This window comes from Festucalex cinctus, chromosome 5 (genome assembly GCF_051991245.1).
Source record: "Festucalex cinctus isolate MCC-2025b chromosome 5, RoL_Fcin_1.0, whole genome shotgun sequence".
In the NCBI taxonomy this organism is placed as follows: Eukaryota; Metazoa; Chordata; class Actinopteri; order Syngnathiformes; family Syngnathidae; genus Festucalex; species Festucalex cinctus.
In genome coordinates this window covers 9,942,874-9,969,108 of record NC_135415.1, presented here as the reverse complement: position 1 = coordinate 9,969,108, position 26,235 = coordinate 9,942,874, and the positions used below count along the sequence as shown (strand labels likewise).

Below are 26,235 nucleotides of genomic sequence, written 5' to 3'. Positions count from 1 at the left end.
TGAGAATTCATCAAGTTAGACTATTTCAGTCCAAACTGAAGGCATTTTGTTGTTTCGGGGTTTTTTTCCCCAACCAAATTTTCTGGAGGTGATATTACACCAAAACATTTCTCAAAAAGTTTTTGTAGTCCACAGCTGTTCCAACCATTTTGACAAAGACTTTTTTTTTTTTTTTTTTTTCATTTTTGGGAACTCTTGTCGCATTGCTAGTCAAAGCAATATCTTGACTTAATACGCAAAACACATTGTTGCCACACAAGAAGAAAAAAAAAAAAGTCACACCATAAGATGTTCAACTTCACAGTTGAACGTTCAGAAAAGATGAGTTGATTATCAGCAAGACATCTTTATTTATATAGCGCTTTCTATCACAAAGCGCTCTACAGAAACACAACAAAACAAACATTACATAAAACATGCTATCACAACAAAAACATTTATCCCCATTCCTACTACATACACTTTAATGTTTGAAGCCGTTCTAGATGAAAAAGGACAGCATACAGTCTAATTTCAGGGTTGAAAGCTTGACTTGACAGATGAAGCACTCTTTTTTTTTTTTTTTTTCACTCCGCTCAATTTTTTGTCTCTCACAAATCAGCAGTTACACTGCTCGTCAACAAACAAAAACATAAAAGGTCAAATGTTTTAAAAAGATTAAAGATTTAAAAAAAACAACTTCGTTTTGTCTCACGCACAATTCAAATGTCTCACGTTTTTCCCATTAAATTTCGATCATTTAGCACATTGAAATTTGACCAGGTTCACATGTGAAACTTGCCATGTTAAAACGTGAAATTAATAGTGACGCTACTAAACTTTTTCTTTTTTTTTTCTGGTGTGGCAGCAATAAGCAAATATGCTCGACAGCATTTCAAACTTTCATTGAGCTCGCCAAGTCTTTTAACGGCACATCGGTAGACGTAAACATGCTACTATTGCATTTTTTTTTTTTTTTAAATCGTACTGGACGAAGAAAATACAAAACGCCTTTCACAACCTTTTGCAAGATTTCCAAAAGTGCAACGAGTGAACGGCAGCATGCGAGCAAGGAAAAAAAAAAAAAGCCAAAGCAAAAGTGAACTGGCCTGGCTTGGCGGCTTGCAGATGCTGACGGCGGCTAACGCACAAGCTAACGGCCGCCGACTCCTCGGCGACTCCCCGCAACAAGCATGGCGCCGGCGGGCGCCTTTACCCGCACGGGAAGCCCCTTTTTTATTTTTTTGTCGGCCGGCGTCAGCGCTAACGTGGCTCCACGATGAAAGGCGCTCGCGGACGGGCTCGCACATTTTCTCGCTGGCTGGAAAAAGATGGCGGGCAAGCCGACGCACAAGAGAGGCTAACGCGAACTAGCTAAACAAGAGAAAAGCCCCGACGTTCGTCACGTCGCTCGCGCTCTTTCCGAGTCGTGCGGCGGGCGCCGGTGGACGGAAGGAGGCGCGCGCATCGAGTCGGCCGTGGAAGCCAAACGCAAACATTTCCACTCGCTCGCGTCGGCCGCTAGCGGGGCTAATTAGCGCGTTAGCATGTTAGCCGAGCTTTGTCTGAGGGCGCCGAGCGGCCGGGCAGCCCCATCCGTAACGCAGCGACACTTTTCGGGCGAGCCGAGCATAAGCGGCCGCCGTGCCGGATGTCACGGTGCGCGCGGGCGTGTTTACTTTGGCCTTTGGTCCTCCGGCGAGTCCAACGGCGGCCTCCGTTCACTTTGCGAGATGATTTGGATTTAGCCAAGTAGCATAATAGATGAGTTATCAGCTGTCTCTTCTCCGCGCAGCCGTAGTGACTAGCCGCGTCATTGCTGTTGTTGTGCCGCGATTGGCTGGCCGCGTAGCCGAAGCATCGCGATTGGCTTAGCGCTCGCCACAGCTATTGGCATTTGCTATTGGACGACGAAGGGAAATTTGTGGATTGCTGCGATTGGTTGAAGCGAACGCCGCGATGCTGTGATTGGCCGGACGCCCGTTTTGGCATACCGGGCGGGCGAACAACATTTCCCAGCGTGCAATGCGCTGCGTTACAACGTCGGCTGGCGACGGCTCCCGTCTTTGACTTATCAAAAATCTTTAAATAAAGCATTTCACAAACTGCAGACTTCACAATCGTCCGTGCGATCCTTTTCTGAGACGCCATTCGACATCGCGTAAAATATCTCGCTTAGCATTTCGACACAAAATCAAGCAAGCTGGAATACATGAACCGTGGGAAATGATGGACAACCAAACACGTGACAAGTTTGTGTCACGTGACACGCGTGTACAAACTAAACCTCTGTAGTGAGGTCAAGTCTCATTATTGACACTTGACTTACACAAATCTTGTGATTGCCTCAAATGTTTGTGCAAACAAATACTCCAATTTTGATTGCTTAATAAGGTGACATGGTAGAAAAAAAAACCTTTGCGTTCCCTCGCAAAACATCTGCGAACGCAAAGTTTTTTGCGAGGGCACGCAATCTTTGGGAACGCAAAGATGTTTTGTGAGGGAAGGCAAAGTTGTTGTTGTTTTTTCTACCATGTCACCTTCGGGGCTCCGTATAATTTACTGACGATTACTTATGTAAGTTTCGAGTTATTTTAATGATCATTGTGGCTTTTTAGCTTTCATTAACAGAGGACCACCAACAGTTTTGTCCACGTAATAGTTATTGCTGAACAATTTATCCTTAGATATTTTGAGGCGAATTCATGAAATTCATATTTTGAGTTGTACTCAAGTGAAGAATTGGAAGAGAACATTGAAATGGGTCCAGGGATATCATAGTTTGGGAATTTTTCATTTTAGTTAGTTTTTATTTCGTTATGAATTTAGTTTTTTAAATTGTGTTAGTTTTAATTAGTTGTCATGGTGGTTCTCTTAGTTTTTATATATTTAATAAATGCTTAGTTTTAGTTATTAGTTGTAATTTTTTTGTGTATTACTTGCGCTCGATATTAAAACTCATTCACTGCCAGCCATTTTAGAAAATTTCAAAATTTGCAATACCCATGTGATATTACGTTCAATAATTATATATAAACCGAATCTACCAAATGACAGAATAGACTCCCTACTTTTTGTCCCGTCCCGTTCTTTTATAATCGACAGTAGAAAAATGTAGGTTTGCCAAAATACAGCCATTTCTCCCATGGACTCTGAAACTGTGTTTATTTCCTATAAAATGGGGCAATGATGTCATCTACCGGTGGTTGGGCATCAGTAAAGTTGTTTCCAAGTTTGACATTTACTGTGGAGCATAGTCAGATTAGCCCCCATTTATCCCCGCTCTAAAATATACAATTGACAAGTACACTTGTCAAAGGCAGTGAATGAGTTAAAAAAAAAAAAAAAAAAAAAAAAAAGCACCATGGGAGCGACGTCATCTGAAGGTGCTCTTCTATTGGCTGCTATTACGTTACACTTTCAAACGTCCTTATGGGGTATAAGCCACGTAAGGGGCTCTGGGTGGAGGAGTTGAACCGTCACTTGCCTTTGGTGCCGGTTGGCGTGGGTTCGCTTCCCCGCCTGGGAGACCACGTTTGTTTGTATGAGTGAGTGTTTCACAAAAAAAAAAAAGAAGAAAAAAAAAGAAAATATATGCCACAGAAGAGGTGTGACTTCCGACTTCGGAGTGAGTATTGGGACGCTGCCCACACGTCGCAAACCGAAACGGAACCAAAGCTCATGTGCAAAAACAGTTTCCAAAAATAAGAAGGCTGTCAATACCTTGATTTTGTGTTCTCATTTTGGCATTTTGAATATTTCTTAGTTTAAGACCCCTGGCTTTTTTCCCTCCCCCCCCCCCCCCCTTTTTCCTTTACTGTTATTGTGAGATTGTTGTGTATTATCTGTGATGATGATTATTGTTTGCCATGTTTGGCTTTTGATTTCAATGTGTTAAAGGGCCAGTCTGCCGGTTTAACTCTGGAAAAGGCACTTTTTAAATACAGGTTTTAAACAAACTACTTCTCAATTTACAGATCAGGACTTGTCTTCATTTCTGGTGGTGATTTTGTCCTAAACCCCCCACTCCCCCAGCCTGTATTTTGGCATTTTTTGTTTGTTTTGTAAATAGCGGGACGTTTCTGTGGAAAGACAGTGTTTACACCGCTCCAGCCAATCGCAGAGCGGGGGGTGGCGTGTCGCAAACGGGGCTGGGTGAATTTGCTGGCTGCATGACGTCACTCCCGCGGCAATTTGAAAGCACGCACGGATTATTAGTTTTTTTTCACTCACTCACTCACTCACTCACTCACTCACTCACTCACTCACTCACTCACTCACAGAAGCTTACATGTGTGAATGAGTGAGTGAAAAAAAAATCCGTGCGTGCTTTCAAATTGCCGCGGGAGTGACGTCACGCAGCCGACACGTTCGCCCGGCTCCGTTTGCGACACGCCACCCCCCGCTCTGCGATTGGCTGGAGCGGTGTAAACACTGTCTTTCCACAGAAACGTCCCGCTGTTTACAAAACAAACACAAAATGGCAAAATACAGGCTGGGGGGGGTGGGGGTTTAGGACAAAATCACCACCAGAAATGAAGACAACCGCTGATCTGTAAATTGAGAAGTAGTTTGTTTGTTTAAATCCTGTATTTAAAACGTGCCTTTTCCAGAGTCAAACCGGCAGCCTGGGCCTTTAAATAAAGCCATTAAAGAAACGTCCTTATTCTGGTCAATATCAAAATAAATCTACTTAAAAATCAAATTTAGAATCATTCCCAAAGGCTCAAACATTACATTAATTACCAAAGACTAAACCGAAGGACAATTTTGCTGTAATTATAATTAGTTTTAATTAGTTTTGAAAACATAAAATGTAGTTTGTTAGTTTTCGTTTTTTAAAAAAGCATTTTCATTTTATTTTGTTAACGAAATTGTTTTTTAAATTTTAGTTTTTTTCGTTAGTTCAGTTAACTAAAATAATCTTGAATGGGTCAAAAGCAAACGACTCTTGGCCGTAGACATTGAAAAGAATGTTTTCTGATGAAACTTATTTGTTCTTGTATACTATGTTTGGTGTGTTTGCTCACTTTGTGAATTTTGATATTTACTTGGAGGATAGTTTGTTGAATTGTAGCGCTCCATTTGGATGAATAAAGTTGAGGTGGGGGAAAACTTGTCACGCAGAAAACGTGGTGTAGGTAATATAAACACATTGTAAATATGAATCATCATTATTCATTGATGACAACATGCCCTAACCCTTCAGATAACGGATAGACGTATGGAATTTGGCCTTAAACACATGATTTTCCAAGAAGCTTTATTGACGTCGACATCATCGTGGTCGTCGTCGTTATTAGTCCATAACGTGGTAAACATGCAGCCGAAGGACAGGACGTGAGGTAGGGGACAGACAGGAAGTTTGGACAGGCACCGCCCAAAGCTTTTATTGGCCGTCTTGAGGCTCCGCCCCCTTGCGCTCAGCGTCCGGAGGGTGTGGTGAGGAGCAAGCGGAGGAGGAGGAGGAGGCGGCAGCGCAGAGGACTCGGTGCTGGTGCAGGTCGTGATGTTGTGCCACCTCCAGGCACATGTAGGGGGCGACGCTGAGCTGACGCACGTCCACCTCCGAGCTGTCCCCTCCTCCTTCTCCTCCTCCTCCTCCTCCCCCTCCCCGTGGGCTCTTGCGGCTGCGGGGCAGCAGAGATCGTATCTTGGGCAGCCATCGCTTGCGGACCCGGCGAGCGTTGGTGCACATGTCGGCCGCGATCACGTTCATCTCGCTCTCCTTGAAGCCCGGAGCGAAGTTCTGGCAGTACACTGAGCAGGACCCACAATCGTTAGTCACACGATTAATTGGGATCATTTGCTTGCGTCACTCGTCGGCTGTGTTGGGAATCAATCCTTCATGACATCGTACTGATACGTGCCCATCGAGTGGAACCCAGAAACCGCGTAAAAACAAACAAACTGCTAACTCACCAGTAGAGGGAGTCCTCGAGTTATGTCAGAGTTCCTTTCCTATGCTAGCGATGTAACCCGAGTTTCAACTTAAGTCAAATTTCCCCATCAAAAATAATTTGCATAAAAAATCTAAAATACATTAAAGGGATACTTGACTCATTGAGCCATTTTCAGCAGTAAAACGTCCATATTTTGTAGGGGTGTGAATTGCCTAGTACCTGACGATTCGATCCGTATCACGATTCATAGGTCACGATTTGATTCGATACCGATTAATCCCGATATGAATTTACAAGTCGATTGTTACGATTTTTTACACAATTTAGAAAATACCACTCAGTAAACGTGTACATGTACACTGTAAGATTTGTATGAAAATGTATTATTTATTGATCTCAAACTTCAGTGTTATAACTGTGAGCCACTGTATTTAACAAACAGGTTGTAACCTTTTTCATGTTAGAACAGCATTGAAATAAAATATTAAGGCTTAATGTTCCATTAATATAACATTCTTCCATGCTTAAGGTGTGAAAGTTAGATGTTTTGTTGATTATTTTTTCATCAAAAATGGATGTCAAAAACTCGATTCGGCTGCCTATTGAATCGATTCGAGAATTGCGTGCTGTAGTATCGCGATATATTGCCGAATCGATTTTTTTTAACACCCCTAATATTTTGTATTTAATTAATCTGGTAACTTCATTATTTTTCATGTACAATTAATACCTTTCATAAATAATTTTTCTACTTACTGTCGACTGATGATAACATCACTTGTGCTAACGACCAATCATGGCTCAGTTTGCTGACCAAACCCAGAAAACAGGTGAGCCATGATTGGCCGTTACCGACTTCCTCAGCACAGGTGATGTTATCATCAGTCGACAGCAAGAGGAAAACATACTTTTTAAAGCAATACTTGACTCATTGAACAATTTTCAGCAGTGAAAAGTGAATATTTTGTCCAGAATGAATTTGATAACTTCATTATTTTTCATGTACAATTTGTACCTTTAAAAAGTAATTTTCTACTTGCTGTCAACTGAAGATGACATCACCTGTGCTGAGGAAGCAGGTAACGACCAATCATGGCTCAGTTTACTGACCAAACCAAAAAAACAGGTGAGCCATGATTGGTCGTTACCTACATCTCAGCACAGGTGATGTCATCATCAGTAGAAAAATTACTTTTTAAAGGTACAAATTGTACATGAAAAACTAAGTTACCACATTAATTATGGACAAAATATTAACTTTTTACTGCTGAAAATGGCTCAATGAGGCAAGTATCCCTTTAAAATAAATAAATAAATAAGATGCTGTCCGACTGATAGCCAAGTCTTTGCCGATGTTCGTCGGTGTCTCTCCTTTCTGCGATATTTTTATGATGTCTAGCGTCGTTTCCATGGTAACTGCTTTTCTTTTGGCTGGACCAACATTGATAGAAGACATCGCTTTCTTTTTCTTTGGGGCCAGGATGTGGAAAAAATAAAATAAAAATAGGTACTCCCGCAAGTGCACAAACGCTAGCACTAGCTAAGTTAGCTAAATAGTGCAAGAGGGGAAAACACTGACTGTGGCCAAAATGGCAGACCAGGAGACAAAATGGCGGATGAGGACCCAAAATGGTTGATGAGGAGCCAAAATGGTGGAGCGGCGTGCAACCGTTGTAAAGTTGAAAGGGCTAAAAAGCAGATGAGGCGAAAACACTATGGCCAAAATGGTGGACGAGGAGCCAAAATGGCGGGCCAGACGTAACTGTTGTAAAGTTGAAAGGCGTTAGGTCTCCCTGTAGTTGCTTCCACCCTAGAGTCAACTAGTGTATGCAGGCCGCTATATAAGAAAATGTGAAATATTATTCCATAAATTGCTTTTGGCCTCCAGTCAAGGACGTACAGCAATCAATAATTGGGTGAGAGGAAAATGATTGATTGTCAACACAGCCGGAGCGTCTCGCTTACATTTGACGGTGTTCAACACTCGGTTGTCCAGCGGCCGTCGGCTCGGGTCGTTGGTGGACGAGCGGATCCCCGTCCCGCAGCTGTTGGCCAGCGTGTTTCTACGGACGATACCACAACAACACAATCACTCACTCTGGACACACACGCGCACTATATCAAGAAAGATGACTTGACTTGACTGTTCCTGTGCCTCTTGGGGGCAGTGTGGTGCCGTGCATCCATTGGGCTACACACTTCAAGTGAGTACAGAAGTACAGAAGAAAGTTACCATTGAATTCTATTTAAAAAAAAAACCTGTTTTTTCACACTTTGGGAAGAATTTGTGCCTTTGCGTGGTGTTATCTCATCTGCGGGTATGCGTTCCTACAACATTTGTGTGTGGATATTCCTTATTTGATGGAAAAAACACGAAGTCGATGCTAAATCCCTGTTAGCATTTGCTAACTTCCTGTTAGTGCTAGGCTAGCGATGTTTAAAAAAGGAAGCTTGTTTTGAATTTAAATATTTGCATTTGCTAACTTCCTGTCAGCGCTAGGTTAGCGATGTTTTTGTAGTTTTACAGTTAACTCCAACTGCGATGTCATTAAACAGCTTAAAGGACGCAAAGGGACAACAGAATAACATGCGCTACACACTTGCTAGATGCTAACCCCGGGTTTTCACCGGATGCGGTTGCGGTGCGGTTGCGGTGCGGTGCGTCTTGACTGCATGCTCCGGTCGCGTCAATTTTTTGGTCAATCCACACCGGCTCCGCACAGCTGCGGTCCGGCAGCCCCGTCGCCGCCCACTTCCCAACGTGTCTCGCGGGACCGCGCGCGCGCGATCATGTGGCATTTCACAACGACAAACATTCAGAAAGTCTGTGCTCAACAGAGAAGCAGAAAGAGAGGTGGACTTCTTTTGATTTAACCTTTTCTTCTTCTTCTGCTATGAGATTCCATGCAGCATCCTTTTTTTGGTTGTCCTTATAAAAAGGATGTGCCGTGTCATATATTATTTTGTGGTTTTCCACCTCCAATATAAACCTCTCCTCGTCCATGTTCGCTGGTGTCTAAACCGTGAATGAGCACATGGCCCGGCGACGCCCACGTCACGTTTTGCTGAAAAGCTTGCGAAATAGGAGCTGGCGAGTGTTTTATTCTGAAAGGTAACCGGAAATTTATTTTGAAACTGCGTCGGTCTTCCTGTCCCGCTCGATGTGTTTTGTGCTAGCTTGCCATTTGCCGGAGGCCTACCGCTGCGGCGTCCGGCAAAAATAGAAAATAGGTCTATCCTTGCGGAAGGCCTGCGGCACGCCGCAGCTGAGACGCAGTCGACACGCAACGCACCCGCAAGCGGTGTAAACTGCACCATTCGAATGAATGGAATCTAATTGCTTGCGTCGCCGGACCGCACCGCAACCGCATCCGGTGAAAACCCGGGGTAATACTACGAAAGCAAAATGGTGCATTCAGGATACTTTCACAGCGGCCGACACTTCGTTTTTTTCTCCGATAACGTTTTAAAGGGGGAAATAATCAGCCATTTGGCCCAATTGGCCGATTATAATCGGTGGCCGATTAATCGGTCGGGTCGTAATCAAAAGTCACCCAAAGTAGGATTGTGGTTTTTGGGTTAAATGGCTAACCCACACTCTTAGATCTGCGGCATCAAAAAGAAACCATTTTGTTCCAAAATTGGACTGACACGCCTCTCGGGTCAAATTGACCCAAATTTTGGGTTGTTGGTGTTTTTACAACACATTTTTATTGTGCAAAACCAATCTATAATTGGGTTGTTTTCGCAAAGTTGGATCAAATTGACCCAAGTAACAGGTCTTTTTTTTTTTTTTTTTTGGACCAAGTTAGATCAAACGAATAAGCCACAACATGGCACATTTTTTGGTGTTGTTTTGTACAAAACAAGATATACATGTTTTTGTGTGTTTATACGGGACGGGGGGTGGGGGGGTGGGGGGTATATGGGGCGTTCTGCGTTCTGACAGCAAAAAGATTGAACCACATGAGTTCACCTCCAACTTCAAGCCACGCCCATATTTCATGATGTCATGTCCAATTGAGGCCAACGAATGATGTCACTGATGAGGTCATGTCTCTTTTTCATTGATGTGTTGGGGATGGTACTTAGCATGCTAAGCTCACCTGTCAAAGAAGGTGGCCAGCAGCCTCCTGAGCAGAACTTTGTGTTTGACCCCCGCACACAGGTGGCAGTTCATCAGCTGGCCCCTTGTCATCAAGACACCTGAACCTACGCACACACACAAGTCAGTGAGCTTGTGACTGTAGGTGAAATGAAGGTCATTCTTGAAATCAATTCTATCCAAACGTTCTTGTCACTAAATGTCATGACACTTTCCAAAATATCTTTACAAAACTATACTCAACAAAAAAATGAACACACTTTTGTTGTTGCTTCCATTATTTGATGAGATGAAGTCAAAAGATCAAAAATGTCTTCCGCATACACAATAACAGCATTTTTCTCAAATATTCTTCACAAGCCAGTGCCAATCTGTGATAGTGAGCACTTCTCCTTTGTCGAGATAATCCATCTCACCTCACAGGTGTGCCATATCAAGATGCTGATTAGTGCACAGGTTTGCCTTAGACTGCCCACAATAAAAGCTGCAGTTTTGTTTTATTGGAGTAGGAGAGGGTCTGAGGACCCAGAAAAGCAACCAGTACTGACTGGTGTTCAGTCGGTCGGTCCACTCCACTCACCTGTATATATGACTGGATAGCCAATAGCCCATACGCGCCAGTGCAAGCCGTTGAAGTCACACGGCGGCCATCTTGCTCCTTCCACCTCGCGATCAGACTACTGCATCAAACTATACGCTATACGTACACATGAGACATATACAAGTCGGAGGCACTTAGTATAGGGGCGGGGCCCAAGTGGCGGCTTTCCTAACTATTTTTTAACAAGTAAAAAAAATAATAATGTGCTGCTTTGAAGACCCCCTTTTTCTTTTATCACTCACTTCCTTAGATTTGGCAGAGGCATATTTTGTTGAATTACACTTACAATACTTTCATTAAAAATATATACGTTTCCTCCTGTAAACATCATGAAGCATATAATTTCTACATGTATTTAAGGAAAGTTGTAAAATGTCTGAAGTTCTTGTTTATGTTTAACAAATTGAAAACATGACCCTGGCCCCAGACCCTGTGCACGAATCATGCATCTTGAAATGTCACACCTGTGAGGTGAGCTGGATTATCTCGGCAAAGGAGAAGTGCTCACTATCACAGATTGAGACTGGATTGTGTAGTAGATTTGAGAAAAATGCTGCTATTGTGTATGCGGAAGACGTTTTCCATCTTTTGAGTTCATCTCATCCAAAAATGGGACCAAAAAACAAAAAAAAAGTGATGTGTTTGTATTTGTGTTGAGTCGTGACTAACAACTTGTTTGCAGCATTTCAGAAAGTTACACAAACTATGAAGCAATGCGGACTGCTATTCGGGATTTGTGGACGCTTGCTTGTAAAATGATATTTTTCTTCAGTTTTTGCTACACAGTACTTTTTTAGACACAATTAAAAAACAATACAGTGTCCCCTCTTTTTTTTTTTTAACAACATGCTTTTTGGTTTCTTTATTTATTTATTTTTTGTTCTTTGTGCATTCCGGAGATAGAAAATATACACTGTGCTGTATAACAAGTCAATTTTAAAAAAACAACAACATACTTTTAATGGGGAATAAAAAATGACTGTAAATGAAAAAAAACATAAATGATGAATGACAAAGCGTTCATAATAAACTAAAAATCATGCCCAAACGAAAAAACATAATAAATGAAAAAATATATATACTGTGCTGTATACTGTAATAAGTCAATAAAAAAAAACAAAAAAAAACAACATACTTAATGGAAAAAATGAATGTAAATGAAAAATGAACATATATGATGAATGAAAAAGCATTTATAATAAAGTAAAAGTCATTCCAAAATGAAAAAAAACTATATATATATATATATATATATATATATATATATATATATATATATATATATACATATGTACGTATGCTGTGTGTGTGTGTGTGTGTGTGTAAAATTAACGGGAATTGAAAAAAAAAAGAAAATTAACGCAGATTTCCATTATCATGGGTAGTTTTTGGAACATAGCACCTGCGACAAACGAATTAACAGTGTACTAGAAGTTATAAAAAAAAAAACAACTCAAAACAAATAAAACAAATACAAATGAACAACTCACCGCCAGCATGAAAAGTAATTGAAAACAAGATGAAAATTAAAAAATGACAATTCCCGTTTTTTTTCCCTACCTGCCACCAGCTCCAGCTTCTCTCCAGGCTCTCCCTCGGCGTAGAGAGCCGGGTGGCACCGATAGCCGATCTGACTGATCAGACTGGCGGGGAGCGCCACGTTGTCTCCGCCCACCAGAGCGCACGCACGCCGCTCGCTGGCCGTCGTCTCCGTTTTCTCCTGACCTGGGCCAACCACGCCACACGTGAAAAGACACAAGGAGCCGTCACGTCACGCCGGCGGCGCCACCATCTGGCGTCTTACTCTGGTGTCCGCTCGAGTGTCGGTATATTCTGGACTGGGTGGCGTTGCCGTAGTAACCGTCCTCCGGCTCCGCCTCCGTCGTCGGCGAGTCTGTGGGCAGGCCGGACGCTTCGGAAGTCGAGCAGCGCCCGCCTGCCAGGAGGTAGGACTGCAGGCCCAGGACCAGGCTCCCGGCAGAGGCCAGGAAACATGCAGCACCCCCTCGGCTGGTCTGGAGCTCCTCAGCAAAGTCCACTCTGAGCACGCAAAGACGACCGGTCACAAGTAACTAACCGGATCATGGTCTTTGGAAAAACTCAACTAATAGATCAGATTCTTGGTCTACTCTACATGGACAATGTGGGTCATGGTTTCTGGGCTGCTGAACTAATTGGCTCATTGTCAAAAAAATAAAAAAGAAAAGAAAAAAGACCAAGGTCAAATCATGTGGGCGTAACCTTAGCCGATCTAGTCAAACCAGGACAGGTCAGACCATTACGAGTCAGACCCAGTCTCATGTAACCTTCTGACCTGGCATTCAGTTCTTCTGGAGTTGTTCCTGCGTGGCCCTCAGGAGGAGTGTCCTGACGTTCCTGTTTGATCTGGCTCACAGTCATTAAAAGCTCCTCTGGAGTCACGGACGAGGGGTCTGGACTGGAATCCTGAGGGTTGACCGCAGACCGGTCTAAAGGTCCCAGTTCGTCTGCTGAGGTGGTCTACGAAAAGACACCACAATCAAGAATCGGTCTCCTGGACAACACAGACAAACTGGATCATGCTTTTGGGGAAAAAGTCATTAACCTTATAGATTAGGGTTCCTGATCTTGGACTAAGGAGAATATGATTCATGGCCTAGTTTGACTAAGTGGGTGATGGATCCTGTACAGTGTCCATGTGTGTTGCTGCCTTTTGACTCCCTTGAAACTCAATGGGAGATTTCCTGGTTACACAAAGGGTCCAGCCAGACTTCCCGAATCATGGTTCCTGCTCTACATAGTTGGACTAGGTGGTGCATAGTGCCTGACTTTGCTGGACCAAGCAGATGATGGTATTTGGAATAATTGGACTAACAAGAAGATCATGGCTGCTGGTCTACTGGGCCGCGGCGGACACTGAACTACACTCACCTGCGAGTCACAGCAGTGCGGCGATGAGGATGTGGTCTTGGTCTTCATGAGCTCCAGGCTCCTCTCCACAATGTTTTGCACCTGCAGATACCCAGCCGTGTACATGAGGACCAGCTGCTCGTTGGCTACCACATCGAGACGCCCCGTGTAGCAAAAAGTCAAGATCTGGCGGAAACAGGACGGCGTGACCGAGGACGGGAGCTCGTATGTAGACCGGGACCACTCCGACGCGTCACAGGACTCGGCGCTGAACAGGTCTCGGAAGTAGAGCGAGGATGCAGCCAGGACGGCGCGGTGGGCTTTGAAGAGCTGACCCTGGACCAGGATGGAGACGTCACAGTGGAGTCCCAGAAGCCTTTGCTGGTTCAGGCTGCTCAGAACGCTACTGCCGAAGTCACCGACCGAAACCTGAAGGCCGGACTCTGCCATGATGGATGGAAGCGGGCTTACCGAGGGCTGGTCCTGATGCTGGGTCCGGTGTCACCGTCTGAAGGTCTGGCATCCATGTCGTGCTGGTAGGGGGATCCAAGGAAATGAAGCAATTTGAGGAAAACCAGATTCCACAAAAGTCAGCAAGAGTCCACTCAAGTCTAGCAGTGTAGATGTCTACTAGAGTACACCAGAGTTTGCTAGTGTAGCGTCAGACCAATGTGGTCATGTTGAGTCCAACAAGCGTGATGAGGAAAACATAAAAGTCTGTCCTGCATTACCGGCATGTCGCGGGGAAAAACACAAGATACCGCTTCAACAAACATTCAACAAGCCGACCGACACGCAACATTTCTCTGCTCTTCACCCTCGCAAATCACATTTTGCTCTGTAAGCCGTCTCGAAATGTCCTCGGTTATTTGTTTGAAATCATGCCTTGCCTCGTCTTGAACATCAGACAAGCACAACCAGGAACACCGCCGTCGCACATTTGGAGTTTTGCAAGCGTCTTCGGCACCTCAAGTCTGCAACCATCTTCCCCGCACCCAAGAACACCGCCGCTAGCCCGCCTCGCAGACTGCTGGCCAGCTAAACCAACCCTGATCATCACAGAGAGTCTTGGTCCATCTTCAGACCCCAGTCAGGTTGCAAACAGGAAGGAAACAGTTGCCGTTCGGAAGGTTCCAAGTGCTCAACACGGACAAGCCAAGCAAATCCTGCACCTGTGAGAAAATGTCTTCCACAAGACCCGATGATGGAGGTTAACTTCTCAGTTAGTAGCTTGGCAACCAACTCAGTGTCCTGTACTTCTCCCGACATCCACTCGAGATATTTTTGGATATCGGAATTTTTTTGTATTATCTTCAGTTGAGCTCATCAAGTTTTTCTGTGACCTGACGGTTCCTCCAAACTTTTGGAAATGCTCTCGGGATGGACAGAGGACGCAACGTCCAGGACAACCCAAAAGCCTGCTCAGAACACCGTCTGACTTGAGATTCGTCACAATCACCTGCTCATTCCGAATGGAACGAGTCCGCATCCCTCCTTTCTCTTCTCTCCCCAGGGGTGGCCAAACCGCGGCTCCGGGTCCATTTGGGGCCCACCGCCCATTTCTTAAGCGAACACTCGGCACATGTGACAACTACCAAAAGACCCGAGTCGGGTGGATGGTCCGCATTTAACGGGACTTGCTACCATGGCTGGCAAAGCTGAAGGTGACGCTGGTTGCCAGGTCTGACTTTTGCACCAAATCGCACACCGCTCGCGACGCCGATTGTTTACTCCCCGCTTTCAGTCAAGGTCATCTTCCAACAGTACCGTTGTGAAGCCACCACAGTCCAGTCGAGTCGAGTCGAGTTTGGAGTCCAGCTCCGTCATTCCGGTCCCGTCCACAAGGAGCCAGGTCAAACGTACGACTCCAGTACGCCTTACAGGAGTCCAATCAAGTCTGCTTGTTTGGTGTTGTGCTTGTCGAGTTTGTGTTTAGGGTCTCACCTCCTCTCTGATCCTCTTCCCACAGCAAGCAAGCAAGCAGCCCCACGCGCACACTCACGCGGCGTCTGTGGGTGGGTGGGTGGGGGGGGGGGAGGGGGGAGTGCAGACAGACAGGAGGGGGACGTGGGGGGGGGGATGTCATCCGAGGACAGCGTGGGAGCTAACTGCTAATGCGGCTAACTGCCCCGCAGAGGACGGCAAGGGAGGCGTGCACACGCCGGTGTGCGTGCGTGTGGCATGATTGTGCGAAACATCAGCACTGCATTGCAGTCGAGACGCTCGGCGTGCCCACTGCGGAAGCCCGCGCACGCATGCACGCACGCACGCGCATGAGCAGGGATGATGAAGTCAGACGACCGAAAAAAGTGCTGAGTCACCTTCTTGCTTGAACATTGAAAACTTCAGATGACGTTTTTGTTCATCCCAACAAGAAAACGTTTGAAAACAAATCAGCAGCAAACTCAAGTTTCAAGTTTGGAGTCAGCAGGTGGCGCCATGCTGACATGATGTCATCAAAACTGCTTCACTCCGCGGTGGGCAGGTCTGTCTGCAAATTGCCTCCTTCCAATTGCCACTTTATTGGCAATTAAGCGTTAAAATCAGACCGACTTGTACAAATATTATTGCTTTCTGGTTTATTTTTCAATTCAGAATAAACAATAACAAAAACAACAACAAAAAAAGGTGGTTTGAACTCGAAACTCAAGACGTTTCTGGAACATCAAAATCAAGCTTTGAATTTGGGAAACTGTTTTTCCAAAATTTCCAATGGGTAAATTGGATGGTGATTTATTTTCAAAAAAAAAAAAAAAAAGGCAAAATGTTCAGACGTGCAATTATCAATGACTCCCCAAGCAAAAAAAAAAAAAAGTATTCTTGCTTGCACTTGTAAATTGTGTCCACACAATGTTTTTGTTCCATGAATGTTTCTTTAGCGATGGATTTCTGTATACTTTTATTGCACTTATATGAACTTTATTGAAAACTATTCTATACTCCACATGCAACTCAAGTTTCAAGTTGTTCCATAAAACCTGTTGAAATGATCTCATGATGCATGAATTGATATTTGTGCATACATTCACAGCTGCAGCAAAAGATGAACAATTGTTTCTTCGCTCTCATGCAAATTGATTTGAGATGAAACTCAAGTTGTACATTTTTGTTCACTAGAGCAGAATTGAAGAAATGATCGAAACTTTTACCAAATTGCTTATCTTGATAACGTCCAAAATAACTTTGTAATAAATAATTTGGGTGCGCGCAACAGTGCAAAAAAAAAAAAAAAAAAAAAAAAAGTTGCATTTTGCCCTTCCCCATTTCTTTATATTTAATTTAAGTCGAGTTAAGAAGGCGCACTGGATTTAAAAAGGCATTTCCACTTTACGCCCGCTCCGCCATTTTGTCTCCTCGTCCCCCATTTTGGCCACATGCAGTTTTCCCCTCTTGCGCTATTTAGCCCTTCGCTAGGTCCAATTCCAAATTTGGAACGAAATTTACCCGACAAATTTGGAGTTTTTCAGACTTCGCTTTGATTTGGATGTCAAGAATTGTGAGTTCTGTGATGTGGATGTCGAAAACTCAGACCAACCGCATTTTTTCTTTCGTTGCAATGTCCTTCATTCCTCATTTAAGGAGTTGGTTACGATCCAAAAATATTGATAGAAGAGTTGATTTTGTTTGCTGTTTTTCAGGAAGATAAGAAATTACAATTTGTTTTCAATGTTTTGTTGCTTTTAAGGATTTTTTTTTATTCACAAATGCAGATATTTAAAAAACAAAACAAAAACAAACCATGTCAACTCCACTGGAAAAATGACTTTTGACTGTTTTGTCAATCTTTGAAATTGGTTCGAGATAGTAAAGCCCCTCGAATTTCTTTATTGGAAAGATTTGATTTGTTATCGTCATGTTACAATTGTCATTTCTCTTGCATGTTCTTTTATTTTCAATGTTCAAGAATGCAATGTCAAGTATAACTGGTCATTTTGATGATATATATGTGTCTTGTTTGTTTGTGTATAATTGCTCAATAAAAAATAAATAAATAAATAAATAAATAAATAAATAAATAAATAAATAAGCTAGTGCTAGCACTTGTGGGAGTTTCTTTGGCTTTTTCCCAAATCTTTTTTCCATCCACCTCTAAACAGTAATGGTAAGTACAGCATCTTATTTTAATTGAATGTATTTTTTGCAAATTATTTTGATGCAAATATGGACTTTAATTGGGAAATTCGACTTAAATGGAAATTCAGGTTACATCACTAATAATAATAATAATAATAATAATAATGGTTTTAATTAATAGTGCATCTTACATGCATCCGCATCTCAAAGTGCTACAAGGAGAGAAGTAATTTAAAATTAAAATAAATATAAAATCAGTAAAATAAGACACAAAGGCATGTAGGTCAATGTGATGATCGAAAAGCTTGACTGAAAAGATGGGTTTCGAGTCCTTTCTTAAATGCTTCAACGGATCTTAAGTGAACTGGTAGAGCATTCCAAAGTTCTGGGGCGACAGAGCAAAAAGCTCGGTCTCCCATGGTACGTAATTTAGTTCTTGCCGGCTTGAGAAGACACTATAGCGGAGGAACGGAACCCCGGCGAACCCCTGTATTATTGATTGATTGATTTATTTACAATGACAATGACGGCATTCTGATTCTTTTGCGCCACTCAACTGTTCGTGCATGATGGCACCAGACACCCAAATGAACACATTGAAAAAAACAAAAAAAAAACAAAAAAAAACAACTTCTAGTGACAGAGAGAGAGGCGCGCTGGTTTGTGGTCCGGTAACCATAGCAACGAGGCGCCTGCACGTCCGACACACCGCCACGTCAAAAGTGAGTGTCTGCTGTCGTCATCCGTCCTCTGAATGCTGCAGTGGCTTCTTGTGAAAGAAAGACTTTGACAAAAGGCAACGAGAAAGCTGTAATTTGGAGCTTTTTCGAAGTTTGCGCTTGACTTGAGCGTTTCATGGCTCGCAAACATGCACCAGGCGTGTCCCCGGCTGACGCTCAGCGCCCCCTGCCGAGACGACACACATATAAGCTTCCTTTTAAGTGACATTTAGCCGAACGGAACCGAAGAGCGAGTCTGGGACGTGAGCAACTCGAGACAGGTAGGGGGGGAGGGGGGTACTTGCATGGGGAAGGCTTATTAGGTAGCCCGCCGTTCCTTTCACTTTACTGGTCAAGAGGCTGCAATTTGCTTCTCATCAATTCTTGATGATCAATATGCGGCTGCGGTGGCCCAAAGGAGATGTTTTACTCTCCCGAGACTCTCGGGTCGGCTCAACGGTGTAACGAGTGCTGACATGACAGGCAGGACAGTCACATCCAATATATTCACCTTTTACCGTCGCAGGAGACGATGATGATTTTGACAAATCGGTGTCGACGATATAGATTTATTGTTTGAAAGTCAAACAAAGATATACGTGAACATTTCAGATATTTTCAAAGTTGGGAAAAATGTATTGACTGTAAAAACAACAAAAAAACGATTAGGGTGCTATGATATTGACTTGTTTAAATTTGCATAGAACCTTTTCAGACATGCTGATGACGAACGAACACTGTCTGCATGACTGCCTGTAACATTTTCCAGCTGGAAAAATGTCAGTAGGCAATTAGTTGATAAGTCAACAGTTTTACAGATGTATAAATCAGCACAAAGGCTGACACATTTTTAATTGCACTCTATTTTCTACATTTAGGCTGACTTAGGCTGATATTATAATATTGTTGTCTGTTCCCTCAAGATAGACACAAAATTCAAGAAATTAGCTAATTTTATCTTCCATCTTGTCGGGAAATTGTGAAATTTTGCATTTAGTTTCTCCGCCTTTGGGTGAACTTGTTGGAATTTTTTCCCCCCTGCCAATTTCAAGCCGAAAATTTCCACTTGCACAGCTTAAAAAAAAAGAAGAAAAAAAAAAAAAGAGTTGACATGAATGCTTATTGTAATCCAAAGTTGAATACAAACATAAAACAAATGATGCAAATGTACTTTTTTTCCCCCCTTCTCACAGAAGATCGCCATAACATGACGTCACATGGAGTGGGCGTGGCCATAGAGTCCACGCCGATGAAGGTAAATGAATGCCGATTGGTCTCTGGCCAGCCACACACTGAGAGGAAAATTTTGACATCTGGGAATTGTCTTCAGCATTCTTCCTCCAATGATTTATTGATACTACAAGTGCATATTTCAAGAATATCAACATAATTACTCCCAATGCAAACTCACCTGTACGTCATAATAAAGAACTGGATTCTTTCCATCAAGTCAAGTCACTCACAAAAGCGTCCAGCAGTTGACAAATATGAACGGCGTCCCCTGATGGAGGGCAACATGAATAAAAATAATAAGCGCAGCAAAATATGGCCGACAAATCATATTATTCATCATGCCATTCACAGTCATGCTTTTGTCAAATCAAAATGCGCAAGCTTGCTCAACACACGCGCAACACAAGTCGGAACAAACAGCCACTCAAGCGTGTTTACGTTTGTTGAGTTTGCAACATAAATCCATCCATCCATTTTCTTGACCGCTTATTCCTCACAAGGGTCGCGGGGGGTGCTGGCGCCTATCTCAGCTGGCTTTGGGCAGTAGGCGGGGGACACCCTGGACTGGTTGCCAACCAATCGCAGGGCGCACAGAGACGAACAACCATCCACACTCACAAGCACACCTAGTGACAATTCGGAGCGCCCAATTAACCTGCCATGCATGTCTTTGGAATGTGGGAGGAGACCGGAGCGGCAACATAAATCATTTGGCGACTATGCGCCACAAGGTGAAAAGATTCGTCATTGACGGGAATTGACGATTAATGCAAGTGGATTTTTCTGCTTTTCATCATATTTGAGCCATCCATCACCGGATGCAAAACGACGTCAGCTAGTCAGTGACGATCAGTCCATTTGATTGGCCATTATCCTAGCTCGCTAGCTAGCTAGCGAAACAGCGCGGTGCATAAAAGAGAAACAAAGAAAATATCCAGTAAATTTGCGTCAATTCCATTTCATCAAATGCTGACTAGATCAGGGTTATTACAGTTTTGGAATTTTTCATTTTAGTTTTGATTTCATTTTGAGTATTGTGTTGTTTTTTAAATTGAGTTAGTTTTAATTCGTTTTCAGGGTGTTTCTGTTTGGGTTTATTAGTTTTACTTATTTAATAAATGCTTTGTTCTAATTTAGTTTTAGTTAGTTTTAGTATTAGTTTAGTTTTTTTTTTAAATGTGTATGACGTGCGCATTTTTTTTTTAACCACTCACACACTCACACACACACACCCACACACACACACACACACACACACACACACACAAGCTCACTTCATGTAAGCCACATGGGGTCTCCTAGGCGGAGGAGTGAACCCGCGCCAACCCGGCACCGAAGGCAAGTGACGGTTCCACTCCCCCACCCGGAGCCCTGTATGACGTGCGCAATACTTCAAAAACGGCATGCTAGCGACATCATGTGAAGATGCTTTTCTATTGGCTGCTGCCAGATGACATCACTTTTGTGTGACACACTTTTAAATGTAAAATCACATTTCAAATCTTCCCCAAAGGCTCATGCATTCAATTAATCACCATAGACTAAACAAAGGACATTTTTGATATCATTACAGTTACTTTTAGTTTTGTAAACATCAAATGTCATTTCAGTCAGTTTTCGTTTTTTTTTAAACCCTGTTTTTATTTGATTTCCTTAACGAAATTGTTTTTTGAATTTGAGTTTTTTCATTTTAGTTAACGAAAAATCATCTTGCTCTGGATGAGATTAAAAAAATAAAAATAAAAATAAAAAAAGACGCACGGCTGAACGAGGTGTTGTGTCACCCTGGACATTTCTGAGCACGCCCCTGCTTCAAACGATCTGATGATGTCATGCTTATGATGTTGCTAACATGTAGTACATGCTTGTTCCGTGTATGTGTTTTTAGGAAGGTTCCAAGGATCCGCCTTCAACTTCAGCAGCAGGAGGGGGCGTGGCTGACAGTAACAAATATGCACACGCAAGCTCAGCTAATCTTGCTACATTATTTCTTTGATTTATTTGCTCATCTTGCTAAGTGACGCGTTGCAACCAGTCAAAAGAGGACAGTCATGTTCATCAGCCAACATCGCCTCGTTTATGCTAATAGATCAAAGATTTTTATTTATTTTTTTATGACTAAGCCTAAAAAAATGAATCCAAAAGAATGGAAGAGCAGATTGACGTGGATTTCATGTTTGCATTATTGATTTGTAGCGAGCCGGAGTGATTCATGTCTGCATGATCATCATCAGCCATCGCAAAGCGAGTGAAGCTAGCATACGCCCGGCCAGGTACGTCGGCTGCGTACCTGCGCTGCTCAGAAGGAGAAATTACGATCTGGCTTATCCAGAAAACATCTAGAGGCTGATGTGACGTCATGCTCGTCCCCGTGGACTTTTGGTGCTGGCCTAAGTCACCACTCAGAACAAATGAAAACAAAACTTCAAAATACATTTCAACATACTTGCTAGGCTAAATGCTAAATTTTTTTCCCTATAATGCTGCAGGCTATTGACTTTGGCATCCGCATACCCCCAGTGGCATTATGGGAAAAATATGCCCAACGGAAATCATACGAAATCCAAAACATTCCAAATAATGTGGGCTGAATTTTTGAATGTATTGATATCATGTGTGCATATCATGTGCGTGCGTGCAGCCTTGTCCCGGTGGAGGGTGCAGTCGCAACAGGAAAACGCCCGCCCACGTCACCCCCCCGTCCTGGACTTTGTGGGCCTGAACCGGGAAGCCATCAAGTGCGGTCACATCACCAGCAAGCAGCTCAAGGAGTACAAGGCCCAGATGGGCGTGGCCAAGCACAGCTCCGCCCTCAAAGTGCACAGGACCCGGCCGGCACAACCGCCGCAAATCCCCGACATCACCTTCGGACGAAAGTCCAGGTGCACGCAACTTTGCAGTTTTTTGTTTTGGTCAAAACCGTGTCGCCATTGTGATATGTAGAAATATTTCTTTTACTGGGCGGGGGCAATATTCAGAGAATTTTTTATTTTATTTTTTAAATCGCAAATTTGACACTTTATAAACTTTCTAAAAAATTTTTTGAAAATGTATTTCTCGCAAATCTGCCACTTTAGAAACTCGCAAATTTGCCACTTTCCAAACTCGCAAATCTGCCACTTTTATAAACTCCCAAATTGGCGCAAAGTCACAAATTTGCCACTTTCTAAACTTGCAAATTTGCTAAACTTGCGAATGTGCCACTTTCTATACTCACAAATGAGCTAAAATCACAAATTTTTCAAACTCGCAAATGTGCACTTTCTAAACTTGCAAATTTGATAAATTCACAAATTTGCCAAACTTGCAAATTTGCCACTTTCTAAATTCACAAATTTGCCAAACTCGCAAATTTGCCAAATTTGCCACTTTCTCAACTCGCAAATTTGCTGAACTCGCGAATGTGCCACTTTCTATACTCACAAATTTGCTAAAATCACAAATTTGCCAAACTAGCAAATCTGCACTTTCTAAACTCGCAAATTTGCTCAACTCGCAAATTTGCCAAATTAACAAATTTGCCAAACTTGCAAATATGCCACTTTCTAAACTCGCAAATTTGCTAAAGCTGTAAATTTGCTAAACTCGCAAAAAACTTTAGAAAGTTGCAATTTTTTTCACATTCTAAAAGTGTCAAATTTTTGAGTTTTTTCTCTCTAAAAAAATCTATATGAATATGTGGCCCTAATACACTGTCGTACGATTGAGGAGTGGGTTTTCAGATTGCGAATGCGCTCACCGCGTTGGCACGCGTTGACTGGTCCCCAAAATGGCTGACTTGACAATTTTGTGTGATGTGGGTGTTCCTCAGGGCGCCGTCTCCACTCTTCGACATTTTAGCTCACGAGTACGCTCGCCGATGGATTGAAGAAAACGTGAAAGCTGGCAGCGAGCGCCACACGGTCAGTACGCACGCACGCACACACATACACGCACGCACACAAAATGGCTGACGTGCTTTCGCGTGTGTGTTTGCAGGCAAAGCGTTTGTCGTTCAGACACACGCGCACTTCTTTAATGCGCAGTGCCAGCGCGCCTCCTCACGTCAACACGCACACGCGCCCGTGCGCGCGCTACGCGCAGGTAACGACGCGCACACGCCGAGCGTCAGGTGGCGCCGCGTACTAACGAAGCTCGCAACGTGTGTCCGTCCAGGTGGGCCCCGCTCTCGACACCTTCCGGAACGGGCGCGCAAACCCGCACGCCAACAAGTCGCCCACTTAAATGAAGGCTCCTCGTTAACAAAACTGGTGACGAGAAAGAAAAGTGGCATCCCAACAAAAGGAGTCCCGTCGTCTGTCTGTCGTCAAGAAACGAACCAATCAGCTCAGGGGAGGCAGGAGAGGCGGAGCCTCCCTGTCCATTCCACTGCGTGTTCCAAAAGTGATTGTTTTGACAAATATCCTTTCTTCAAAATGAAATGTGCGACAAAAAAGCAAACTTGAGGCGATGATTCATTTCCAGGCAGCTCTCACTTGATATGAAATGTTGCCGGCGATGGCAACATTTTTTTTTCTTTCTTAGAGCCCAATATTAAATTTGGCAGAGCCATTTTTGTTGAATTAGTTATATATACACAAATTTCCTCCTGTATTAAACATGATGAAGCATATCATTTCTACAGCAAGTTGTCAAATGTCTGAAGTCATCTTGTTTATGTTTAACAAATTTCAAACTAGAATAAATCAGGCTGTTTCTACTTAGTACTGTCTCAATTTGGATGTTGTATCGGATAGTATGTTAAGAAAAGTTTCTTGGGAGGAGCAATACGGCGACCTCACCATCCTCAAAAGTCTTGGCCTATCGACAATCCAGTCATATATATAGATCAGTATCTCCAACCACTGAGCTAAATAAAGGACTGGATGGCTGATAGCCCATTCACGCCCATGCAGGCCGTTGAAGTCACAGGGCGTCCATCTTGTCACTCCAACCTCCCGAGCAGACGACTCTATATTCTATAGGCACCGCATGTACGCCTCGTAGGCTCTTTGTATTGTTGGGGTAGTAGTGTGTGTGTGTGTGTGTGTGTGTGTGGGGGGGGGGGGGGGGGGTTAATGTGTAGGGCAGTTCAATTAATTGAACTTCAATTATTACACTCCACAATTACAAAATTGGCATAATCGTAAAAAGATAAACAAATAAAAGATTAACAAAAAAATACATACGTTTTTGAGTTTACATTTATATGTTTGTACTTTTTTGTTTTTTTTTATTTTAAAAGAACTAATTTAAAGCAGCTCTATGTAAGATTTAAAATTTCAACTCTCTACTGCCACCTGTGGCCGAAAACAAACTGCACGCTCGTACACGCTGCGCGCACGACCGTACGTGCACGACCTCAATACTGAAGACTGGGCTCTTCATATCCAATTAAACTATGTTTTCAGAGGTAAGAAGTTTTATAATGTTATACAAAGCTGGCCACTTCACGGAATGAGACTCTCGATCCCCACTAAACAATTGATGTCCACGGGACGTGCAGATCATATTGCTTTAGTCGGTCGAAGTCCAGTCCTGTGCTGTACTCCAAAACGATGTGCAAATTACGTCAATTAATTGGACCTCATGTTAATATGCAGTTACATATTGTAGTCACCCCGCTCGACGGAGGTCAACCTGATTCTATAGTCATTATTAGTGTATGTCGCCCCCAGTCTAGCGTCATTGTGCATGAGCCGAAAGGTGGGCTGTCATTTATGGAAATTGGTGATTGTGAAAAACATGTAGACCCATTCACTACTTAGTGTGATACGGTCGTGAATGTTATCGCCATTCAGTAGTACCGTTCACATTCCGTTAGCATAATGTAGCTACAATAGGCTGTTTTCACGGAGGAAAATAAGGCGACATTTAGCCTGATTGAAACGCCGCGGAATGGAACGTCTGTTCTTCATAAAGTCATTCTGTTCTATTACATTCAACTTTGCCGCCCCTTTCACGCTAAACGTTGCCGTCCACCTCACTTTCACCCCAATAGTTACGACCAATAAGTGATCGATCTTGAGGTTACTGCTATTTGAAAACAACCCATTTTCTTCTAAATGTCAAGATACTCGCTTCTTACCTTTTTGAGTAGAAATAAAGCCAGCTGTGAATCACTTTTCTAATCCAAGTCCGATCTCATCGATCTCCACCGCTGAAATGTCAAACCAATGTTCACTCACGTTCTCGGCGCCGGTCACTATCAAGTTTAGATTTTTTGTTTTCGTGGCACTTGACATTGTTTTCATTTTGGGTTTTTTTTTTAGCAGCCTTCCGCGGAGTAACAGCAGGTGTCTGGGGCAGCGAAAATCTGTACTAGTTCCGTCTTCGCGCGACAGGAAACAACTGATGACGCGAATAACGTCACATCCCGCAGACAGAGGGCGGGAAATTCGAAGGATTCGGACCGGACGCTTCCTAAATAATATTGGCCAGACGCTTGTAGGAGTACCCATTGTGAACAGCGAAGATGTTGATCTACTAATTAGAATATGTTTCAGTCATAAATGGTCAAATAAAAAGGCTATTAAGATATTTTTTTGGTAAATCCTACATAGAGTAGCTTTAATCATAGAGGTCCACAAACTACTTTACATGATCAAAAACATTCCAATGCATTTATAGATGCCAATATGATTTGATCATTTCAAACTTTTCATAACCGATAAAAACATTGCCTTCTTGTGGTTTTGCAAATATGGTAAATACCACAGGTCGAGTAGAACGCCAACCAGTCCAGGGTGTACC

General features: G+C 43.1%; 2 protein-coding genes and 1 pseudogene across 5 annotated transcripts in view; 1 reads left to right on the top strand and 2 right to left on the bottom strand.

The window, feature by feature from the left end:
* The window catches only part of LOC144018630 (bromodomain-containing protein 3-like), a 32,264-nt gene extending 30,451 nt beyond the window's left edge, over window positions 1–1,813 (bottom strand). For both annotated transcript variants that reach the window (XM_077521003.1, XM_077521004.1), the window contains exon 1: window positions 1,659–1,813. The gene's annotated coding sequence lies outside the window, so the exon portion shown is untranslated. The remainder of the gene's footprint in view (window positions 1–1,658) is intronic.
* Window positions 1,814–5,228: 3,415 nt separating this feature from the next.
* Window positions 5,229–25,842, bottom strand: LOC144019339 (nucleus accumbens-associated protein 2-like; annotated as a pseudogene). Its single transcript, XR_013283633.1, has 9 exons — window positions 25,571–25,842; window positions 19,682–19,771; window positions 13,499–14,010; window positions 12,903–13,087; window positions 12,393–12,628; window positions 12,149–12,313; window positions 9,989–10,094; window positions 7,848–7,945; window positions 5,229–5,739 (listed from the first exon to the last, which is right to left on the bottom strand). The product of XR_013283633.1 is annotated as a nucleus accumbens-associated protein 2-like (transcript).
* Window positions 18,258–24,210, top strand: cfap77 (cilia and flagella associated protein 77). Of its 2 annotated transcripts, XM_077522342.1 has the most exons (7): window positions 18,280–18,551; window positions 19,464–19,525; window positions 21,392–21,446; window positions 22,145–22,385; window positions 23,315–23,405; window positions 23,482–23,586; window positions 23,659–24,210. In XM_077522342.1, the coding sequence occupies exons 2-7, from the start codon at window positions 19,478–19,480 to the stop codon at window positions 23,725–23,727; spliced, it is 609 nt and encodes a 202-aa protein (XP_077378468.1). In that variant the 5' UTR covers window positions 18,280–18,551; window positions 19,464–19,477; the 3' UTR covers window positions 23,728–24,210. The 2 variants fall into 2 exon arrangements, with proteins under 2 accessions (XP_077378467.1, XP_077378468.1); XM_077522341.1 differs by lacking the exon at window positions 18,280–18,551 and adding an exon at window positions 18,258–18,273 and having other exon boundaries at window positions 21,392–22,385; window positions 23,659–24,209.
* Window positions 25,843–26,235: the final 393 nt, after the last annotated feature.